Source organism: Lacerta agilis, chromosome 4, assembly GCF_009819535.1.
Source record: "Lacerta agilis isolate rLacAgi1 chromosome 4, rLacAgi1.pri, whole genome shotgun sequence".
Classification (NCBI taxonomy): Eukaryota; Metazoa; Chordata; class Lepidosauria; order Squamata; family Lacertidae; genus Lacerta; species Lacerta agilis.
Window position 1 is genome coordinate 54,176,644 of NC_046315.1, and position 17,180 is coordinate 54,193,823.

Here is a 17,180-nt window from a genome sequence, read left to right on the forward strand (position 1 = left end):
AACACACACTGATTTCCACTGGGTGAAGTGAGAGACCTGCTGAAGTGCACAGAGATCACAAGGGGAGGCTCCATCTTGTGCCTCCTCCTCCTCCTCCTCCTCACAGTGATCTCATTCAGCATGCCAGGGCAGAACAAAATGAATAGGATTGAGAACGTAATCCCTTTGGGAAGCACGAGGAGACACACTGACCTGCCAACTGGGTCTTCTCACACTTTAGACTGAAGAACTGGAGAATAGATCCTTTGGGTGCATTTACCCAGAATGCATATACAGTATTCATATAATTATGTATGCATGCATGTATATATTATGTGTGCATATTTAAAAATCACTTTGGGGTGAACTTAAGAAAAAAGTTTAATTCTGGTTTACCTAATTCTTTGCTACATAAAGCCTAAATGAACCTGCTGCCTGTATATGCAGCAGTGACAACTCACAGACATCTTCATACGGCTCTTAAAGCATTGCAGACCTTGTCCCATGGAGAAATCTCCATTTGTGAACCTTTCCTATTTTTAAATTTGTGGTTATTTTAAAATGTCCTTTAAAGCTGTTGTAGAAATGTGTGCACCACTTCACCAGCTCCAAAGCGCACATATTTCAATAATAATAATAATGGGAGAAAATGAGCAAAGACAAGCAGGGCATTTGTGTCAAGGGGATTCATGTAGCAGAGCTGCTCCCCCACCCCACCCTGCATCCATTCTATGGAGGTGGATGATCCTAGTACTGGCACAAAATGTAATGTTAAAGATAAAACAAAGGTTGTATTTTATCGTGTGGAAAGGCTGTTTTAAATAGCACAAAAGCTATTTGCTTCTCCTCACCTGTGTTTCCTGAAGTAGGCTCAATGAGTGTGTCTCCTGGTTTCAGAGTACCAGCTTTTTCTGCATCTTCTATCATCCTCAAGGACATTCGGTCTTTGACACTTCCTCCAGCATTGAAATACTCACACTTGGCCACTGGAATTTCACATCAAGCTCACACATGAGAACATGGACTGAAGATCCCTTATTACTATTGTTATCACGTTTTCTAAGAAGTAATTTTGTTTTTTGTTTTTTAAGACACTGGTCCCCTAGAGCAGTATCATAGCACTAAGAACCCCCTAAGTACCCTGGGAAGCGCAGTTTGTTAAGGGTGCTGAGAAGTTTTGGGAGACCCATAACAATTCCCAAAGCAGCCAATAGCCCTTATTGTGGCTAAAAATAAACTATTTGTAATAAGGCTTTGATTCCCTTCTCTAGATTCATTTACCTCTGATCTCAGTTAGCACTGCAAAATATTGTTATGTGTAAATCAAGAGCAGGGGCCCTCTAGCTTGTGTGCCAATCTTGGACCTCCAGGCTTCCTCATTTGGTCCATGAGCCTTTTTGGGGGGGGGGGAATCCACACCCACTCAGCCTTCACTTGATGTCATACAAGTAAGGGTAGGTCTTAACTGAAAGGGCTCAAAGCCCACTTTCAGCAGCTCCAGAAGTACCCATTTACCTCCATTTCCCAGCATTCTGCACAAATCATTCCTTAGTAGGGTCTATCATGCTTAAATAACCCCTTTTTTCATCACTGACACTTTGAACTCCTGTAACACAGCAATGTGAAAATAAATCTGTCAAGTGGAATGGAAGCAAAAGGACACTCACAGAGCTCACACTTCAGCCCATGGGCTTTTGAAATCTTGTTGACACGGACCAGAGGGGTGTGTCCAATTTTCTCCAAAATAGATGACAGAATCTTTGGTTCTTTTGGACTGCATTAGGAGAAAGAACAAAATGGAAGAATTTAAGGAATGTTCTTTTTTTGTGGAGTTTCAAAATAAATATTTTTATAGATTAACGACTAAGAGCCACACGGCAACATTTGAGGAACTTGTTTGTTTATTTGTTTCAGCATTTCTATAACATTTAAAATTTCAAAAATCTCTGTTCACCATAAGGTCTCAGGGCAGGTTACATCTAGAAAGAGATAATACTATACTGATCATCATTCACGATGATTTTATGGTCTTCAAAATACATTTGTGTGTGCATTATGAGTACAGTATGTGTGGTGGATAGGGATGGGAGAACCTGTCAGTTTTAGTTTCTCTTAATCCCCCCCCCCATCTTCCATTTTCCACATTTCCACAACAATTGTGGTTTAAAAAAAATCCTCATGAAAATTCACCAGTGTTTTTGTGAAAAAAATATCCTAATGTACACATTTTGGCATGTAGTTTTTGTCTAATATACACATTTTAAAACAGCAATTTCCCTTTGTATAATGCATTTTTGTACACATTCCTTGGCTGTAGTGTGGAATTGAAAAATTTGGCTAGGTGCGAATTTTGAAGGATGGCTATTTTTCAAGTTGTGCACTGTTTCAGAAACTAAGGTGTGACGTAGGTTCCACTTTAAATGTGAACCAAACTGAATTTCTTCCCCATCCCTAAGAGTGTGTGTATATGTGTGTGAGCAGCATCCCTGCTGCTGGCTGAAAAGGGTTAAGCAGTGCTTTTTTTCTATATATATAAAAAAAGTTTAGGGGTACTTTCATTTTCCTACTCTTATTGAAATACTTAGATTCACAAAATGTTTAGGGGTATGCATACCCCTGCGTCCCATCAGAAAAAAAGCACTGGAGTTAAGCATCCGTAGGTAAAGACACCTATAGAGCTCCTCTAGATGAAAAGGGATCCTGGCCCAATCAGGATCCTTCTGTTGAACAGAGGAGCTCAAAGCATGTACACCTGGCTGCATGCAGGGTAGCAATGTGTGCCTATGGAGCACCTGATCAATGGGTTATGTGGCAGGCACATGTGAGCAGCTCAGAATGGAGCTGGCCTCTACAGAGAACGCACAGTCTCACTGCTAGGCTGGACTTCAGGATAGGGATAGGTGACTATAGTTATTTCAATTCCACGCAACATTTGCATGTTTTTACTCATAGCTTTTCCAGTTCTAGTTCCACATGAATCTTTTTTTTTTTTAATGCTCTCAAAATATGTATTGCAGAGGGTTGGCCTAAATGACCCTTTGGTTCCCTTCCAACTTTACAATTCTGTGATTCTGTGTACTTAAATAGAAGAAGAGGAGGAGGAGGAGGAGGAGTTTGGATTTGATATCCCATTTTATCACTACCCGAAGGAGTCTCAAAGCAGCTAACATTCTCCTTTCCCTTCCTCCCCCTAAACAAACACTCTGTGAGGTGAGTGGGGCTGAGAGACTTCAAAGAAGTGTGACTAGCCCAAAGTCATCCAGCAGCTGAGACGCGAACCCGGTTCACCAGATTATGAGTCTACCACTCTTAACCACTACACCACACTGGCTACACTTAAATGCTTATTATAAGAACACAGGAAGCTGGTCTGCATAGTATGGGCTGCCTAGTATGCAAATGTAATTTAATAATAATAATAATAATAATAATAATAATAATAATAATAATAATAATGCTCTACTGCTCAGCTACAACCCTTTCATGGGTATTTAGATAAGTACTTTCCTCTCAAAATACAGGTTGAAAATGACCATTTTGATCTGTGTAAGCTCTGGTTGAACATCTGGAGAAATGCAAGATTGGGTGGACAGCAAATTAATCCAAGAGGTGTGGATCATCAGGCCTTTTTTAGAGTTTTCCAATCCCATAAATTTGGCACTGCACAGCTTCTTAGAGAATAGGTAAAAGAGCTCCCTCTAGGGGCTTTTCTTTGAATTCAACGCTTTGGAATATTCTTAAGGGACTGGAATTTACTTTGAAACTGCCTCAGCTACATGTAGTTTTCATTTATGTATGAGAAAGGAGCAACATTCAGCGGTGACGAGTTTTCCAGACAGAGAAGAACGCAAAGTGAACTCTTGGACAAAATAGTTTTCTAATTGGCAAAATTATCAAGAAAAATGAACAATGTTTTAAACTGATATTAATCGTACCTGAGATATTCCCCCAAGTGCTTATGGTTCTCATGCAACTCTCACATCCCACAAACTGCTTCAGATCACAATATCCCTTCATCATGGTGAAATAATTCCACTTTCCCCAGCAATGATATATTGCTTAGCAGTGAAAAGTGATCATCCAAAAGAGAAGTGCTTCCTTGAGAGAATCGCCCGCCCCCCCCCCCCCGCCCCCCACCAGAGCTAGGTAGGTATGTCTGGAGATTTATGATGCTTTAACAGGACATATAGTACTTAAAAGAGATAGAGCCAACATTTTAAACAAACAAGTCACCAGGATATCCCCAATGACTTCTAAATCCTTCTGCTTATCATTAACTCATTTTACTACAGGAAGCATTCGGTTACAGATCTATGTTATCTTACACAGGTTCGAGCAGAAAACTGTTTTACTTGGTGACGCATAGAGTTCTTGAACACCCTACACATTTAATAAAGAAGAACAGGGTTTCTTTCTTCGGCCTTCCTCTCTTATAGTTTAATGATTTTTTAAATAAAAAAATCCTTACAATGGACAGCTAGGTAATACTTTGGTGTTGCTAAATTTGATGGTGGTTTGTAGAGCTTGGCAGAAGCAAGAGGATTTCATACCCCCCCCCCAACAATTTGCTTTGGTTTTGTTTGAGTTGTGAGATGGAAATAAGCTACTGCTCTTTGGCGAACTGGGCAGTTGCAAGAAGGTGCACCAGTTATATTGTGAAAAGAGCACATTGCAACAACCGATGCTACCTTATCTGTTGACATGGAAGGAATGTCTTCTTTTATTTATAAAGCCTCTTCATAATTGTTCCAAAATGTAATTAATTCATTTATGTCAGATTGAGAGGATAAATCAGCCCTTTTGCCCAAAATGCTGTTTTCTCCAATTCCCTTTGTTATGAAACAAACAGGACCCCCAGAAGTGCTTCTGGCCTTTGAGAACTACTTCTAACAGCCTTTTTCATCTGTGGAAAAGCTGAACTAAGCACTACTTCCAAACTGCTGGTGCAGGTGGTTCTGTGATAGGGGACGCCGCAGCTCTGCTCTCAGACAGATCACCTCCCCGAGCAATTTCAAAACAGATTTACTGCTCTTTTGCTTACGCAGTGAATAGCCATTATCATTTCACACAAACCAGCTACCATGAAAGACAGATTAGAGGGAAGCCTTAAGGGTGCCACTCATTACTGTTTGCATTTTGCAACTCAGATGAGAATGAGTCTGTGCCACACTGCAGCTGCTCTTCTAAATCTCTTTCAAATGTGGGACTTGTCCACATTACTGCCTTAGAGCACCCCCTCCCAGCTGTTCATGTTAGTGTGGCTTCGTTGATGTTTGCTGAGGGGAAGGAGGTGTATTTACCTTATGCAAAGGTATTCACACCTTGGCTGGAGATGAATTAGGAACTGCTTAAGGACTCCAAACGATGTAAAGCTGGCTTGAGATACAATGCTTTGAACAGCAGTATTTCACAACAAAGTGCAGGACAGGTATGCATTCTGAAGAGTTGTGTGAACGTGGAATAAAACTCCAGCAATGGAAATGCAGTGAATGCACAGTAAATGGGAGCACGAACACAACCATAAAAGCTCTGGTTTCAGTGACTTGGGTGGTCATCTCAGCATTTCCAAGTCTCCCAGTCTAGAGACGTAGGGTGTTTTTTCTTGCTTTCCCCATCATAATAAATGTGGTTCACAGGGGGTTGCCATCAACACCTCCCATTCTTGAGTGACTTCTGGGGTTCCAGCACCCTGGCAGATCACACTGCAGATGTCTGCCCCTCAATTTTTTTGGGGGGGGGAAGGGACCAGAACTCCAAGCAGCACCAGGCTGCGGGATCTCATCACCTTTTTAATTCCCCACAATGTCCTTGACCCAGCACCACCTTGGAGCAGAGTGAGGAATTGAAAGAGTAGCTAGGCCCAGTCAACACAGGAATACTTGGGAAACTGCTACCACTGGCAGTTAAGCCTGACCTGGGTTCACTGACAGAGGAGTAGGCCCACCCAAAGATACTCTGACCAGGGCCCCTCAAATCTGAAGAAAGCCTTGGGGGACCAACATGCAATGGAAAGCATGTATGCTCATCATGGGAATCTGAAAAAGGTTCATGGTACACTTCACAATGTCTTCATTTTGTCATTCAAAAGCTGAGAACCAACTAAGAATAAGAAGCCATCGTGTGGACAAATTAGGCTCAGAAGGAAATGACCAGAACATTAGTATAGTACCAACCTGGTGCCCTCCAGATGTTTTTAAACTGTGATGCAAATGATAGTCCAAAACATCTGGAGGGCACCAGGTTGCCAAAGGCTTATATAGGTGATTTTGTATTTGGTTTACTCAGGTGTGTAACCAGATGTACATGTACATATACAGGTATAGAATATATGTATGCAGCTTAAGTACTGTATAGCATGTTGAACAATTGAATATCAATGATGAAAATATTGTAGCTAAAAAAAGAGAGTGGGGAGTGGGAGGGAGGGAATCTAGGAGTGGGGAGTGGGAATAAGGGACTGTACTATTCGCTAGTAATAGTGTGAAAATCCAAATAAACTAGATTGGGGGGAAAGCAGGAAAACCACACCATGTTGAATCTCTGAGCTGAGACTAAAGTATACTTTAATATGCTCACAAGACTACTTATAAATATCTGCTTTGTGATTCTTACATTATATATTTAGCAGGAACCACTCAAGGTGGGAGTGGACATTGAGAGGAATTTTTTAAAATTCTAAATGCTACTTACATAGGTACACAGCTGTGAGGTGACTCTGAGATGGATTTTCCTGGTTTCCATGTACATCTGCTGGGCAAATTGGGACGAATCCATGTGTTGCTGTTGTTAGTTTTGGTCTCTGGGTTTTCGATATCTCCATTGAGGAAAGGGCAAACCCTGATGGTTTTATTGGATGTGAACACAGAAGCCATCATCACCTACAGAAAGAGAGGAAAGTGGGGGAAGCATATGAATAAATAAGTTCAGTTCTTCAACTCTAATGGGGGGGGTGAAGTGTCAGATATGTGCTTATTAATGTATTTGTTACAATTTCTGGCATGCCGCCTTTGAAAAAGAAAGTAGTAAATTATTATTTTTCTAAAACAGCTGAACATTAATGAATGTGACCAGGCCCAATAATCTCACAAGCCAGAAATTCAAGCCTAGACTCTGGCAAAACTCTATGGAACTCAATTGCATGGCAGCCACAGTGAATTGCCATCCTGTCAAATCACTTCAGTTCTTCACATTTGCTATGAGTTTCCTCTTTACAATACAGAGCCCTGTGGCATCTTAAAGATGAACAAATTTATTGTGTATAAGCTTCTGCAGACTACAATCGACTTCATCAAATTCATTAAGTGATATCCCAGAAGTCCCCCCTTCCGTAGCGGGTGCGGTCATGAGATTAGAGGTTGGCTGCCAAGCTTTTCGGTATGTGGCCTTGAAGGCGAAGCTTTGGCTATGACTCAAATTATGCTTTAAACCAGTGGGTATGGCCCCCTTGATACTGAGGGATGATTTCCAAACATCGTGGGAAAGGGAGATCATAAATGAAGTACAGGCCTGTGGATTGTCACATCTTTACCTGGAGTCTATGACATATAGTCAAGCCAGAGCTGTGATCTCCCAGAGACTGAGTGATATTGCTGGACAAGAGGACATAGCCCTTGTGAAACCAGGGATGTTCCTGGGGGAGCAGATCTATCAGGTTACACCAGCTCCTTATTTGTGGAAATCCACTATGTGGAATACCGTAGATCCCTCACAGCGGCTAGAATAATTGTCCTCGAATCTGCAGTATTGTGGGGAAGGTATAGGGGAGTCCCATACGCCCAGAGAACTTGTCATTGTGCCCTGGGAGAGGTAGAGTCCACCGAACATATTCTCTTGAGCTGCCCTTTCTATACAGATTTCAGGCAAAATCTTCTAGCCCCACTCTTATCTCAACTTAGCTCTCTATCCAGTGAAAGACAGGTTTTATATTTGTTGAATAATGTTACGGGGAAAACAGCTTCATCGGTGGCCAAATTTCTTTTTCTAGCTCTTAAGCATCATAAGACTAAAATTGATTGCATTGACATGGGTTTATCTGTATAGCTTCATGTTAGTGTTGGCTATGTTTTACTCTAAAGTTCCTCTAGATGTTTTAATTTTGTATGGATAAATGTTTCCCCCCCCTGACTGACGGTCGAATAAAGAATGATGATGATGATATCCCAGAAGCACAAACTCTGGTTTTTTTTTGGGGGGGGGGCAGAGATTGTAAACACTAACAGTGAGGCCAAAGAGAAGTGAATGCAGAAAGTAACAGGATGGTCATAATTACATAATTAACACTAATTATTCACAAAACAGTTGTTGATAATCTAGATAACCTAGCATTAGTAAGCAAATTAACATGTGTAGCATGATATTTTTTTTTGAAAACTAGCTAACTAAATAACTAACAAACCAATAAACCCCACAACTGTCCCTCTTAATGAATTGCAATTTCGTACTTTCACATTGCAACTTTCCAGAGAACTTCCTTTGTTCTAGGTTTTGCCACTTTCAGCTACAGTTAAAAAGTTATCCTGCTGGTTTTTTAATACAGTATTGCAGTTACTGGTGTAAATGAATTGCCTCTGCACTTTCTGCATTTCCTTTCCTTATGACTTCACAACTGATCTTGCCCCCATCTCAAAAACAAAACAAAACAAACAACTATGTATGTTTACTCAGCAAAACAATTTATGCATCAGATCTAGTGGACTGTAGTCCACACAAAGTTTATGCCATAGTAAATGTGTTCATCTTTAAACTGCCACAGGACTGTTTCTTGCTTTGTGCTGCAACAGACTAATACAGCTGCCCTCCTGGAAATAATCTCTACCAAGAATGCCATTCTCAACTGCAAACACTTGTGAATTCAACCAGGTTCCATGGTCCTGAGTGACCGGCTAGATAGAGAGCTGCAATGCTCTGAGAGACGTCTTCAAGATTATCTTGTGTTTTCCACAATTCACTTCATCCTGAGTTCAAAGGTTTGATTAAGAAATATCTAAAAGGGTCAGACTACGGTTAAATCTGAAGTAAATGCAGGTTATTGACTTCAACAGGACCAAGGTACAACCAACGGCATATTTACAGGGTATCAACAACCTTAATTGCTTAAAAGCTATACAATTTGAAGGTGCTTCAAAAGCTTGAAAATAAGGGATAGTTCACCCTTTCGTGAAGGTTTTGACATGCCAAGGAGCAATTCTTTCAATAGAGCAATTCCATCCCATTCTTCACATCTGTTGCATTTAGAAAGAAGGCTGCCAAGGCCTGAAATCTAAGAATGCAGCTTCCATTTTGGATACTTACCCTGACTTTTGGCTGGTCATGCTAATCCAGGGAACAAGCAAACCTGTGTACAACCAAGCTTGATTTTGCTTGAGCAATTTCCTAAGAGTCATACCTCTTGCTATTTTTTCCCCAAAAAATGTTATTATTTGTAATTTAGGAAAAAGGTTACCCCACCTTCCCACTTCTGGAAAAAGTGTCTTACTTTACTTAGCTCAACATTTTAACTGTGTCTATCAAAGAAAAAAAAAAGCCTTTGGGTCCAATAAACTAAGGGCCAAAGACTTTAGTGTATTTTAGGATTTAATATGCAGCTTTTCCATCCAAAGGCAGTTTGTGTCAGCTGGGAACTAATAATTGATGGGAACTTTGGCAGGCATGGAAGGGGAGTTTAACCCTTTCTTCTCTTATCATGGTCCTTGGTCCTGGGGCATCCCTCCTTTGAAGCTAGTATTTGCTTCCGGGGGAGTCGGATGGGAAATCCCATTGACACCACTTTTTCGCAATGGCGTCATCCTTCATTTCCCCATACTTCCGCCTCGCAGTGCTACTGAGGCTTTTAGCGAGGCGCAGAGTCCATGCAGAAGCCCATGTGAGAAACAGAAGGCAGATTATACCTCATACGCCTTTAATGAACTCAGGTGCGAAGTCATTGCCCTCTTTTCGAATCCTAACTTGGGATCACAGGTGTAAAACGCCACCGAAACTCTGCCAAGTGATAATTGCTCGGCAGTTTGCCAGGTGGCACAACTGCCACAACATGTATAGGACTCAGTCAATTTTGATTATCACAGGTCTGTGATCATGAAGCCGATTGTGAGTGATGTCATTTGAGGAACTCTATAGGAACACGGAAGTATACTAGTATGGGGGTTGCCTGGCTATACAAAGCCTATCTTCCTTTTGCTGCTTGCTTCTGTGATTCATGCCTTGGCAATCTCCCTGGCCTACTTGCTGTTTTACATAAGGCTGCCTTTGAAGAGCATTTGGAAATTTCAATTAGTGCAAAGTGTGGCCGCACACTACCTGGTGGAAATGAGCCAATGGGAGCAATGTAGCAATTGTGTCAAAAGAATTACAATGGCTTTCCCTTTGTTCCTGATAATAATAATAGTAATAATAATAATAATAATAATAATAATAATAATAATAATAATAAATTATTTATACCCCGCCTATCTGGCTGGGTTTCCCCAGCCACTCTGGGTGGCTCCCAACAGAATTAAAAGCACAATAGAACATCAAACATTAAAAACTTCCTTCTAAAGGTTAGATAGTTGTTTATTTCCTTGACATCTGATGGGAGGGCATTCCACAGGGCAGGCCCTCTGCATTGCTGTCAACTTCCCCTTTTTTGTGAGAAATTCCCTTATTCCAGCGCCATTTCCCATTGCAAAAAAGGGCAAGTTGACAGCTATGGCCGTTTCCCAATGCAAAAAAAAGGAAGGTTGACAGCTCTGGCCCTCTGCCTCAAGGTGCTGGCTTTAACATCTAAAGACATACGGTATATGGTCATGGCCCAGATTACTTTAGTGAACAGCTTCTCCAAAGTGAGCATTCATATACAGTACCAAGGTTATATGAGGGAGCCTTGCTCCAAAGGCTCAGTGGTCAGATTGGGAACAACGATGAGTAGGGCCTTCTGCTGTGGTGGCACCATCACTAAAGGAATCGTCTCCAAAGAACCCAGTTCAGTATTGAGGATAGTTCTAAAAAATAATTTACTATATATTTTAGAAAGTTGTTTCTGTTTATTTGCTATGCAGCTGGACACCTCTGAAGATGTCATAACAAAATTTTGCACAATGGTTCCTGAGATCAAGGAACTGGTTTTTGTCTCTGTTTGGATGCAGCTGGATGCTATTTTTAATCAAGATGGCAGACTGAACCTTGCTAAACTGCTCCAATATTTTTGTTTACCAGAGTTCCCAAACAATGTCAGGTACAAGGCTACTAGTGTAATATAAGTAAACTATCTTTCAATTTATTTTAACCACTGGTTTATCCAGACAATAAGGATAGGTGAAGCCTGGCTGGGATTGCAGTGATATTGATGTGCATTTATCGGGGAATAACTCCTTTTGAAGTGGGACTTGTTTCTGAGTAAACATGCATAGGATAGCACTAAAAGGAAAGGCGTCTACTATATCCAAAATATGCCACATCTTTGCAAGATCAAATTAAACTAAATTAACTGCTGGAAATTCAGGCATCAGATGAACATTGACTGTGCACTGGGGAAAACCAGTCTGTGTGTTTAAATGCTGTATCAGTTGTGTATTTGCCACATATCAAAAGCACAATCAGGGCATGGGAGTGACACTGCATAATGGCACAGTAAGTACCGGTATGCTGGTGTTTATGACATTTGGCGCTGTTCCCTGGTTTTCAAAGTGCAACGCACTCCGGAACACACACATTCTCTCTCTCTCTCTCTCTCTCTCTCTCAGATCCTGACCTCTCAGAACTAATGTAGTGAAAGGTGCAGCAGATACAACCCTTTGCTCTACAGAGCAAGTCACAGGTGTATTTGACACACCCCTCACAGTCACCTGCAGCAGCCATCAGCCTACTTTGCAATTCTCTTTGCAGATAGCATGTTATCACCAAGTACATGTTCCATCTTCCAGTTGCCTCTGTTTCGGAGATTGCTCCTGTGTGCTTGGGCAGTTCCTTCCTCATTCTACATAGCTGTCAGGACCAATTATGACCAGCATAGGTTGTGAAGTCTGAGCTATCCCTCATTTAAAATTACATATCTCTCCAAGTAAAAGATATAGTTGTTGTTGTTTTTAATTTTCATATGTGATACAAACCAGATTATGAGCATGTTCTTGTCAGCAAGCCCTTGGTTTAAAAGAGAGAGAGAGAGCTAAAAATATCCACCCAAGACTGACTTCTTGCAATACTAGGTCTGATAACTAATGTTGACATTATATTAGTCACATTTTTTTAAAGGTGTAGCAGCCAGAAACAGCTCAAGCAACCAGGAAATGGCTGGAGACACACCTCTCTGCAATGGGCAATGGTCAAAGGTGAGGATTACATCCAACCTTTGCAAGACGTCTGGTAATTTTCCAGAGTTCTGCTATCTTATGCATGTCTACTCAAAGGTAAGCTTTCCTTAGTTGAATACTGCATCTTCAAGATGCCTCTTACCTCACCCCAGTCATAACAAAGCAGTACAACCTCAGCATTTGATCCTCTGGATAATTTCTTGGTGTGTTACACAAGTAGCTAAATGCAGCGCCAAGAGGCGATCCTAGATTTGCACCTTGAAGGATGCTTTTAAAATAGTTTGGAAGTGGCTGTTCTCATTTTGGATCTATCAGCTTTCTTGGTGGAAACTAGTGGCTGCCTAATGTAGAAAATTAATCCAGGGGAGCTGTGAGCAAAGTCACTACTTATGCACAAAGCAGAGATAAGCTTAAGTATTCTCAGTAGCTGGCTTTCTTAACCAGAAAACTAACCACAGGGGACACAAAGCAGAATGTTTGCAAACAAAGTTGTGCTGGGCCTGGGAGGGTTGAGAAGGCCAGAATCATTTATCTTTGGGGGGGGGGGGAGTAAAGCATTGGGTATGCCATGATGGGGTGGGGAGAGGGGAGGGGAGGCTTTGCAGCAGCATATATGACAGTGGTATCTCGGGTTACAAACACTTCGGGTTACAGACTCTGCTAATCCGGAAGTACCGTGTTTCCCCGAAATTAAGCCATACCCATAAAATAAGCCGTAGCGGGATTTCTATGCATTTGCGCAATATAAGCCATACCCTGAAAATAAGACATATCCCAAAAATAAGACATAGTGATGCGGCGCCTCCCTTAAGACGGCCTAGATAGGCGTGGCTATGCAGTGTACTGACGCAGAGCGGTTAAAATAAGACATCCCCTGAAAATAAGCCATAGTGTGCTTTCTTGAGGGGAAAAAAATATAAGACAGTGTCTTATTTTTGGGGAAACACGGTAGTGCCTCTGGTTAAGAACCTTGCCCCAGGATGAGAACAGAAATCGCATGGTGGCGGTGTGAATTTGGTCAGAACAGCTCACACAAACTAGGGAAAAGATGGACATAAATAGTAAAAAAAAAAAAAAATTAAAATTGTGCCTCATCTTGTAGGTAGAAGTTAAAGGTGAGTTGTGGGTCTGAAATATTTGAATATTATTGGTCTATTACCCAATCCAGGACATGTGATTTCATAAAACTTGAGCCAAACTTTTAAGGCATGTGCTAAATACTTTTTACAAAACAAAAAACAACTCCGAATCAATGTAAATACTTTTTTAAAAAAAATATCTACCAATGAAAGTTCATTCCATTGTTCACATTGAGGGTACAATTATATAAATAACCCTAAGCAGATGCTTAGGGTTATTTGTATAATAACAGTGGACAGTGTTCTTGAAGCGACTAGCATGAGTTTAGCCAAACTGCGGGAGGCAGTGAAAGATAGGCGTGCCTGGCATGCTCTGGTCCATGGGGTCACGAAGAGTCGGACACGACTGAACAACTGAACAACAACAAAGCAGATGCACAAGCATATGGTATGCTTAAGGGCAAACGTAGTTTGGAAGGCGAGTCAGTTAATTTGTTCAAGTTTGTAATTGTCCACATTGCAATTGGTAACTCACAACTAAGCACATGGAATGCCACAGCTTCATCACATGCAGAAGTCTGGCCACCTATTGAACAAACTGGCTACCTATTCCCATCCAACCTGCAGTGGGTAGCAAATAACCAGCCACTAAGAAAGTCTTCCACAGTCTCGCCTCTGGCAAATAGGTATGGGCAAATCTGTCCATTTCTGATTCCCTCCGTTTCTCACCATTTCCCATTTTAAGTTCAGTTCGCCACATTTCCACATCAGCTCATAATTCCTTTTGTAATACAAAAACTCCTTATAAAAGCTTATCAGGCTTGTAGCGTGAATTTATCCTAACGTACACAAGTTTGTATGCCATTTCCTCTAATACACTCATTTTTGCCAAACCATTTCCCCTAATATAATGAATTATTGCACGCTATTGCCACTAATATGTGCATTTTTATGAACATTTTGCTTCAGTACATGCATTTTTTGTACACCTTACAAAAATGTAAACCTCACTCCCGCTAAAAAAAAAAAAGTTTTTTGGAACAAGTGAAAAATAAGTGTGAGGTCCTTCTCCCTTAAGGTTTTAGAAGCTGTTTCTTGTAGTGAAACAAGGCAGTGTACTGTATTAAAAAGACAAACCAAAGGGTCTTGGGACAGCTATGTGCTACATAGGCCACAGAGTTTTCTCAGTTTTACCACTATCTTAAGATAAGTTTTAGCCTCCCTGATTATTTCTCTGAGTTATCTGTCTGGGAGACACTGCCACCTTCTACTTTCAAAGAATGCCTTCCCCATACTTACCAGAGAAGATCCACTTAATTTCCTTGTAGCACAAATTTGCTCCCAGGAAGAATTGGACAGTTTTGTACACTATACATTGTTTGTTGCTCTTTGTATACTTCCTCAATGGAAATATTTTTGAAGTAAAATTTAATAACACTTCATTTTTAAAATAATGCATTGCAACTTGATATCTGATGGCTGCCATGTTTGGGCTGAGTTGCCTAAATAATCTGATAAATTTGCTTGTGGCATCTTGCAATGGCAACTATTTACAATAAACAGCCTGTCTCCCTCTGATTTTGTTAGCTGGTTTCTGTACAGCACGCATCCTTTCCCCATGTTTGCAATGGTTTGGTGGTTTTAAACAACTCTTGTGTTTTCCAAAATTTGTCTATCGTCTCCTACGTTTAGATATTTAAGGTACAGATCCATGTGCAAATACACAATGCAATTTCTTCATAGCAAAGAATGAAATGATAAGAAATTACAAGGTGGAGGTGATGGGAAGAGTGCTATATTATATTAACAGATATGGAAGACACTTGGAAGGCAGTTAAAAGATTCAAATAGTTTCACAGGAAGCCTTTGTTAATGTTTAAGTACCGGTAGCTTTAGAGGTAATAAACTGATTATTTTAATTATAGGGATATGTGATAACAACTTTGAGGAGCAATAATATTTATTTATTTTCTGCAGAAATCCCCCAAGTTATTTCAAGTAAAATAATAAAGAAGGGTTTAGCATAATAAAGGGGATTTGGCAAACTTTCCTAGTTTCCTCATCTGGTAGTCCTAATATGAAGAAGTGTGCATGCACACGAAAGCTCATACCAAGAACTAACTTAGTTGGTCTCTAAGGTGCTACTGGAAGGAATTTTTTTATTTTGTTTTGACTATGGCAGACGAACACAGCTACCTACCTGTAAATGAAAATCCTGGAACTTCTAGATTACTTTTCAGTAACTTGCATAAAAAATGCTCATTTTGCAATCTCATCCACCTCTTCAAATGTCAGATAATCGGTTAACATCAATCAAGCAAGAAAAGGAAAAAGCCACAGACATAAGTGAATCAGCACAAATGATACTAAATCCATTAAAAGGGTGAACCTAAGCACTGAGTTATCAGAAAGGACGACTCACCTGTCTGTCAGCTTGCTTGCTGTGAGAGCCTTTAATGCTTTGGACTGCTCAGTTATATCTGTGTCTATGATCCAGGAAGCTGATAAGCCTGCTAAGAACACTGCTCAAAGGACAATGATTGGCTCCTCTTGACCCACATCTGTTTATTCGTATTCAAAGTACAATTACACTCCAGGTTGCACTGAGGATCAAGCTGCAAGTGGGATATGAATATTTTCCCAGCACTCGTTCTCATACTTAAGTTCAGTCAATCTTGATTGCGAGAGAACACAAAAGTTCTAGAAGAGAGAGAACCCTATCCATACTGCTCTACTCAGCAGCCCCCGTTTGCCTGTTTCGCTCCCTGACATTGTAGAACCAGTGTTATATGTCTAGAAAAAGTGCTGGAGCTCACCATGAACACTGCCCTTGTTCGCTCATAACGGCAGTTGCCGCCTGAGAGGTGACAGAACTGAGTTCCAGCTGAAAAAAGCCCTGTGTTAGAACCATCTCTGTTCAAGTGAATGTGCTTCAGATAACATGAGAAACAACCAAGACTAGCCAATTTCTGTTACAGGTAGGTAGCTGTGTGGTCTGCCATAGTAAAAAATAATAATGAAAAAATGAAAAAATCCTTCCAGTAGCACCTTAGAGACCAACTAAGTTTGTTCTTGGTATGAGCTTTCGTTATTTTTTTATTTTGTTTTAGCCAATTTCCCCAGTAGTAATGTATGGAAGTGAGAGCTGGACCATAAAGAAGGCTGATCGCCAAAGAATTGATGCTTTTGAATTATGGTGCTGGAGGAGACTCTTGAGAGTTCCATGGACTGCAAAAAGATCAAACTTATCCATCCTTAAAGAAATCAGCCCTGAGTGCTCACTGGAAGGGCAGATCCTGAAGTTGAGGCTCCAGTACTTTGGCCACCTCATGAGAAGACTCCCTGGAAAAGACCCTGATTTGGGAAAGATGGAAGGCACGAGGAGAAGGGGATGACGGAAGATGAGATGGTTGGACAGTGTTCTCGAAGCGACTGGCATGAGTTTGGCCAAACTGCGGGAGGCAATGGAGGATAGGCGTGTCTGGCATGCTCTGGTCCATGGCGTCACGAAGAGTCGGACACGACTGAACGACTGAACAACAAAGCCAATTTCTGTTAACTTTTAAAAGGTAGCGTCTTGATAGTGCTCTCTTCCAGATAGCCTTTTTACTGAGCATTCATCCTGAAGGGTTAACACAAAAATTGTGTAGAGACTATACAGCATCATGGATTCAAATTGCAGGAGAGGAGATTCCAATTAAACATTGGGAAGAACTTTCTGACATTGAGAACAGACTACTATGGAAGGTGGTTGACTCTCCGTCAGTGGAGATTTTTTAAACAGATTCTGTCACGGATTCTTTAGCTGTGATACCTGCATTGTGGGGTTGGGCTA

General features: G+C 40.9%; 1 protein-coding gene across 3 annotated transcripts in view; it reads right to left on the minus strand.

Moving 5' to 3' along the window:
• Window positions 1-17,180, minus strand: part of LOC117045745 (cystathionine beta-synthase-like) — a 31,552-nt gene extending 14,372 nt beyond the window's left edge. The window contains exons 1-4 of one of the 3 annotated variants that reach the window (XM_033147096.1): window positions 17,160-17,180; window positions 6,670-6,857; window positions 1,647-1,753; window positions 831-965 (exon numbers count right to left, since the gene is read on the minus strand). In XM_033147096.1, the coding sequence (XP_033002987.1) occupies window positions 831-965; window positions 1,647-1,753; window positions 6,670-6,857; window positions 17,160-17,165 (436 nt within the window). In that variant the 5' untranslated portion in view covers window positions 17,166-17,180. Of the gene's footprint in view, window positions 1-830; window positions 966-1,646; window positions 1,754-6,669; window positions 6,858-9,270; window positions 9,300-15,767; window positions 15,991-17,159 lie in introns of those variants that run through there. The other 2 variants (XM_033147097.1, XM_033147098.1) reach the window with 2 other exon arrangements.